General features: G+C 34.4%; 1 protein-coding gene across 1 annotated transcript; it reads right to left on the bottom strand.

Annotated features, from left to right (window-relative positions):
- Window positions 1-1,620: 1,620 nt before the first annotated feature.
- On the bottom strand, window positions 1,621-4,658 carry LOC128551175 (uncharacterized). The gene is made up of 2 exons (XM_053531702.1): window positions 4,209-4,658; window positions 1,621-2,099 (listed from the first exon to the last, which is right to left on the bottom strand). The coding sequence occupies exons 1-2, from the start codon at window positions 4,622-4,624 to the stop codon at window positions 2,090-2,092; spliced, it is 426 nt and encodes a 141-aa protein (XP_053387677.1). The 5' UTR covers window positions 4,625-4,658; the 3' UTR covers window positions 1,621-2,089.
- Window positions 4,659-7,175: the final 2,517 nt, after the last annotated feature.

Raw genomic sequence — 7,175 nt, 5'->3', positions numbered from 1 at the left:
CACAGTTCAGTCAACGTTCTACACCACGAACTGTAGGACCACAGTTCAATCGGGTCGACGTCATTAACAGCGTGACCACAGTATGCCATAGAGGACAGGACCTCAGTTCAATAAAAGGTCAACGCCATAAACAGCACGACCACAGTTTTATCAACGGCCAACGCCACAAAAACGGTACAGCCACAGTTCAATCAACGGTCGACGCCGCAAACTGCACGGCCACATTCAATCAACGGTCGACGCCGCAAAAGGCACGGCACAGTTCAATCAACGGTCGACGCCACAAAAGGCACGACCACAGAGCAATCAACGGTCAACGCCATAAACGGCACGACCACAGTTCGATCAACGGCCAACGCCACATAACGGCACAGCCACAATTTTATTGATAGTCAGCGCTATAAATGACACGATCACAGTACAGCCCATGATCAACATATAAATCTAAACACTTATCTTTGTTTGTTGAGTCCATCTTCGCATACTCTTTATAAGGTAGAGATACATTTTTAATAAGTAATGATCGATCTTGGAAATTCCTCACAATACACGGTAAATCACAAATCGATCCATCATTGTCCAACACTTGTCCTGCCAAGTGAATCATCTTTAAACTGTATTAATTCCCGTTGAAATAAATCCAAAGGTACTGATTTGTGTATTGAAATTGAAAAGAGGCTGAATACTTTTAAATCTCACTGAAACAATCATTTTTTCTTTGCTATATTAAAGAACACTGCAAACCTAGACTAAAAAATACAAAATTATCAATTGATCATTTATTAATCACAAATATATGTACTTGAATATGACATGCTGCTTTATGGGCATACAATTAAAAAGTTAATTGTGCGACAAAAATAAATGCTTATAAAGCATTTCTAAAATGAATCACGATTCAAAGTACACATATGTGTAAGAACGAATATTTCACAAATACTGACTGTACTAAGTTCATAAAGAATTACACACAAATCTTCTGTGCACAACAGAGGTCTGTCCACTTATAACCACCGATCATAACTGTTCACTGTCTACGAAATTAAAACGTAGAATATCACTGAAACAAGTTCAAAGATTTAAATTTAAGGTTACTGAAAGTCTATCCTGCAATGAGTCTTTAATATAACCGTCTTTTGCGGTTTCAGATCGCCATCTACCATGTCTTTTCCAAAGACGGTCTTTGTTCCGGAATTTGCACTAAAAGTTGCGCCACCAGAACGAAATGAATGAAGTCCGAATAACTTATGATCTAACCCAAGCTGATTTAGTTTTTCAATAAATAATTCTCTGACTCTAGAATAAGATAATGGCTTATTAGCTTTACGTAATACAAACTGTTTAGTACTACTACAAAACTGAACTGCTCTGAAAAGATACTGACCAGAGCCCTTAATTAAACAAGCTGCACAAAAGTATCTATCCAATAAAGTTACAGGACACGTGATATTTCCTGTCCGTGCCAAAACTACATGCTGACCATCTCTGTATATATCTGTCTTTGATTTTTCAATTTGATAGAACAATAATTATCAAAAAATTGAATGTTACATGCTTTTAAATTTAAAGCTTCACTGATTCTAAGAAAACCAGCAAATGAAATGACAAAAAGTGTAATAAGCCTCAAATCTGCCAGCGTGCAATTTTCAGAAGCGAATTATTTACTAAAGTCGATAAAATTTCGACAGTTATAGGTTCTTTTTTGATGAGAGGTTTAGAAACTTTCCTCAAGCAGCCTTCTAAACAAAGTTTAAGCCATTCATCAGAAGAAGGATTAGAAATTTCGCCATTAAGTAAATGTGCCCATTTTATAGCGTAGAAAATTGAGTTCAATTTAGATTTGCTGCAAGAAGTATTTGTATTTTGCATAACAGATACTAAATATAAAGCTACCGTGACCGGTGAAGCCGGAAGGGATGAAAATTTACATTTTTTGCACCATGATACGAATTTACTAAAGCAGTTCTTATACTGACATACGGTAGACTTTTCCTTGCTCGATAAAACAGCTTCTTTCACTTCTGAAAACATCCAAGAGGGCAGAGCCGGATTACTACATTTATCCATAACATCATCCCATCTGTTGGATTTAAAAAGTCCTGTTAAAGAAATAAATACAGATAACACAATGCAGCTAATATTTTCACTAAGTAAACATGATACATGTATATAATACAATGGCTAACATTCTCAGTCATAACGCAGTTATCTCCCTTATATGTCACACTCATCCTGATAACTAATACTTTGCTGGTAAATTTTTCAGAACCAAAAATAGTGTTTTTGAATTTACCTTGAATGTAAATATCAGAACTATTTCTAAAAGCTAAAGTATCTTTAATAAAATCTTTATTTATTGAATTCGGGCCAAACAATAGAGGGAAAAACGGACTAGATGGCCAGTACGGAGCTATCAACGTTCCTTTTGCTCTGCAGAATACTAAATGATTGATAACTTTGGGTATGTAAACTACTGGAGGTACCAACCAATTATTTTCATTTTGCCCGTTTAAAGAAAAGGCATCAACATTTTCTGAAGAAGGGGTCCAGTACAAGGAATTGAACCTTGGTAGTTTGGTATTGTAATCATTTGCGAAACGATCTATAGTGTGTGGGCCAAACATTTGATCAACAAACTGAAAAAATGTATCTGAAACACCATAATCATCATAATCAACCATTTGCTAAGACTATCAGCAACTGTGTTTTCGTTTCTTCTAATCCACTGTAACTCAAGTGATATGCTATGTGAAATGCATAAAGAATGAATGCCGACAGCTATGTCGTGTAAGTCGAGCTTCATACTACCCTTCTCAAAAATATGTAGACAATTCTGATTATCTGTAAACCAGACCACAGATTTTCCTTTTAACTTATCAATTAAACTTTGCAAGGAATACTTAATAGCCAGCAACTCTCTCGCTGTAGAACTCTGCATTTTTTCATCTTCTGACCAAAATTTATGGGCAACTGTCTGATTACATTCGACAATGTAAGCTGCACCAGCTGAGCTAGATGCGTCCGAGTACACTAGTACTGAAGGTAGAGGTTCAACAAATAATTTTCTAGCAAACGGTGATTTTAGCTGACGTTGCCAAAAAAGAATCGCCTGAACAACATTGTTTTCTATGACCATTTTCCTGTCCCAAGAAACCCTATTTTCAATGCACCTGTAAAACACTTTAGTCTCAAAAAGAGCGCTACTACCTAACACAGGAGCCATGGAAATGATTTTCCCAGACAACCTCGCTAACTTTCTAGCTGTAGAGCAAGGTAGGTTAGAAATTGTATTATGAATACACTCTAACGTATTTTTAATTCTTCTGTGTGGTATCTTCAGAAAACCTGTTTTTAAATCCCAGACATAACCTACCCATTCTAATACTTGGACGGGTATGAAGACAGACTTTTCAATGTTTATAACAAAACCAGCTTTATACAAAGTTTTGTTTAACAAACAAAGCGTCTTTTTGTGCCAGATCGAAGTTTTTGTTTACCCCCCAGCCGTCATCAAGAAAAACAACAATTCGTAAACCAGCAGATCTCCAGTATTTGACCAGAGGACGAAGTAATTTTGTAAAAATGAACGGAGCGCTGCTTAAACCAAAAACTAGCACAGAAAAAACGTAATATTTCTTTTTTCCCATTACATTCCAAGAAAAACCTAAGTAAGTATGGTGTATTTGATTAACAGAAAGATGGTGATATCCTGACTTCAGATCAAATTTAAACATATAACCACCAGGGATCAAATACTCCAAAGCAACCTTGTAATCTTCAAACTTTACGTGATCTTTTTTCACATACTGATTTAATACACTAAGGTCTAAAAATTAGGCGTTTTTTGCCTGAAGAATTTTCAGCTACCGACAGGGGACTGACATTTCTTGGTTTGGAGGAAACCTGGTATATGCAATTTTTAAGAATAAGATCTTGAATAGCAGATTCAACAAAAATTTTGTTTTTTAAAGCAGATTGATTGTTTTTCATCTCAAAAGGAGGTGGGTTTTCTATAAAAGGAATAGTGTAACCATTGTCTATAAAAGTTAAAATTTCAGTACTAGAAGGTTGAATTGTATCTTCCAAAATGACAAAGATTCTTTCAATCTATCTTTACAGAAATATCAGAAAGTCTGTCACTATCTTTAAATTCACAAAAAACAGATGATTCATGTAAGTAATCATTATGTTGGTTCAAAAATAAATACTTATCATCTGTTGAAAAGTCGTCTGGTTTACTGTTTGGTGGTAAGTTCGGAATTACTTGACTGTGCTGAATCTGAGGTAGCCACTGGTCCCTGTCTGGCATTGCCGACGGGTTCTGGATATCCACTGGCACATCCGTTTGCAAAATGCCCCAATTGCCCGCATCTGTAGCAGACGACTTCACGCTGGAAGTTGCGATCGAAGGTGCGCTTTCCCAAGGGCTGCTTGTCCATGGACGATCTGCTGAACCTGCTTTTAAAGGTTGAGGAACGAAAAGTATCAGAAGACATGTTAACAGATTTTTTACTTTCAAGCTTCTTTTTAGCACGCTCCTCTGCGCGCCGGATTTTGCGATCATCATCGGAATTGTCTGCGACATCAAGCTTTTCATATTCTGCGATGGTAGCCCAGCCTGCATCCGAACTATCTGCAATACGGATGACCTTATTCCTGTGGCAATAGCAGTTTTAAGTTCTTCAGTGAATTTTAGCGCCTTGTCTGCTTGTCTCAAATTAACTGCTCTCTCAATGCTTTCTACATTATCTAACAACGTGATATTGAATTCGTATTGTCTTTTGTTAGCAAAGTTTTTAAAAGATAAAGAATGATCTTTCTTTACCTTTTTTGCAAATGTGTCCGTCATCCACTCCGCATCTCTTTTCAGGGTGTCGAACTTGTCGTCAAAATAACCTTTCAGCTCATTGAAAATCTCAGATTCTGAATGACGATTTCTATCTGGTGAGCGACGAGAATTTCGGCGTGGTGAATTTTCCTCGGCCGACATTTAGTATGCAACAAAAACAACTTCGGTGTGTAACTGCCAAATACCTAGCCTCGAGTGATTGACAAAGGCGAAATCCCCAATACATAACGCTATAGAAAATCGCTCAATCGAAACAAAGAAGCGCGAAACTATCAAACCTTGAAAAACATAGACTAGCTTAAAACCCAAAATAGACTAGCAACCACATACTAGTAACAGCGAAAAACGTAAATAATTTTATATATGTTGGTATTTGAACAGGTTTTTATCATATTTATTAAACTTACTTATCATTTTGAGATATATCAATATTCTTGCTAAATATACTGAGCCAAAGTTAGCTTTAAAACTGTGAACAGCGTCGTTTAGGATAAACGCTTTGTCTACATTTCACTCAGCGTAGCACAATCAACAGAGTGGAAGAAATTGACACTCTCGTCCAATCAGGCAGAGTGTTGCTTAAATCTTCCATTTTGATAAATTATCTATAATGCGTTATCAAGTAGTTTGATTTGCAAATTGAAGTCACGTGGCATAGGTAACGAATTCATTCTTAGACGGCGTTCGCCGAAAAAGCAGGCACCATATCCATTGGGTGATTATACAATACCCAAGGCTATGAAAGCGGGAGTATTGGAACCACCCAGGCCGAAACGGTCATGCTGAGAAACTAAACAGTACCAATAACACAACATAAAAGTCTGCTGAACGATCCCCAAAAAACGTTTTAAAAAAACCAAAAACAACAAAAAACTTTTTCCCTTTTGAGAAAAAATTTTAAAAATAAAAAAATTTTTCACCCAAACCCCCAAAACCCACCCCAACTCCAAAAATCCCCAATTAAAAAAAAACGAATCCCCTTTTCCCCAATCACACAAAACCAAACCCCGCCCTTTTTATACAACAAAAACAACCAACCCAAAAACCACCCAATTTTTAAAAAAAAACCCCAAAAAACAAACCAAGAAAAATAACAAACAAAAACCAAAACTACAAACCAAAAACAAACACAAAACCCCAAAAAGACTACAAACAACTATAAAACAAAACAAAAAAATAAAACAAAAAAAAAAACACAAAAAACAAAAACCAAAAAAACCCAAAACAAAACAAACCCAAAAACCTTGTCTACATTTCACCAACACACAACAACAAAAAAAAAACACCCCCCAACGGGGCAAACAAACTTCCAAAAATTAAAAAAATTTACAAAAAAAATTTAAAACACCAAAAAAAAAAAAAATTTTTTAGACCCCCAAAAAACACCCCAAAAAATTTTTTAAAATAAAATCCCAAAAACAAAACCCAAAACCCCCCACCAAACCCCATCAAAACAAAAATTACCAAAACAAAACAAAAACCAACAAAACTTTTTTTCCAAAAAAACAAAAAAAAACACAAACCCAAAAAAATTTTTTAAAAAAAAAAAAACAAAAAACACACAAACAACACCCCAAATTTTAAAATTTAAAAAACCAAAAAAAAAAGGGAGAAAAAAAAAAACAAAAAAAAACAAATTTTTTTAAAAACCCAAAAACCAAAACCTTTTCAAAAAAAAACCCAAAAAAAAAAAAAACCCAATTTTAAAAAAAAACTAAAAAAAAAAAAACAACAAAACAAAAAAAAAAAACAAAAAAACAAAAAAAAAAACCCAAATAAAAAAAAAAAACAAAAAAAAAAATTTTCAAAAAAATTTTATAAACTCCAAAAACCACCTAAACCCAAAACACACAAAAACCAACAAAAAACCACTTAAAACAAACAAAATTGCACCAAAAAAAAATTTTTTTCAAAAATCAAAACCACCCAAAAAACATTAATACACCAACTTTTTCCCAAACCCAAAAAAAACACTTCCAGGATAAAAAACGAACAAAAAAACAAAAACAAAAACAAAAAATAAAAACCAAACCAGACCAAAAATAAACAAAAAAACCACAACACACAAAAACTTTAAAAAAAACCACCTCAAACCACTAACAAAAAAACCCAAAATAGCTACCAAACACAAACAAAATTTTTTAAATCAAAAAAAACCCATTATTTTCAAAAAAACCCCAAAAAACCACAAAAAAACACCCAAAAAAAAACCCCATATACCCCAAAAACCAAAACCTTTTCCACATAAACCAAAAACAACTTAAAAACCTTTCCCCACCACTCCAAAAAAACTTACAAAAAAACAAACAAAAAACCTTTTTTTTAA

This window comes from Mercenaria mercenaria, chromosome 19 (genome assembly GCF_021730395.1).
Source record: "Mercenaria mercenaria strain notata chromosome 19, MADL_Memer_1, whole genome shotgun sequence".
Lineage (NCBI taxonomy): Eukaryota > Metazoa > Mollusca > Bivalvia > Venerida > Veneridae > Mercenaria > Mercenaria mercenaria.
This window is presented reverse-complemented; position numbering and strand designations above follow the sequence as displayed.

Bases quoted from the DNA above. Each gene is read 5' to 3' on its own strand.
- LOC128551175 (XM_053531702.1), bottom strand. From the start codon at position 4,624: ATGCAGGCTGGGCTACCATCGCAGAATATGAAAAGCTTGATGTCGCAG.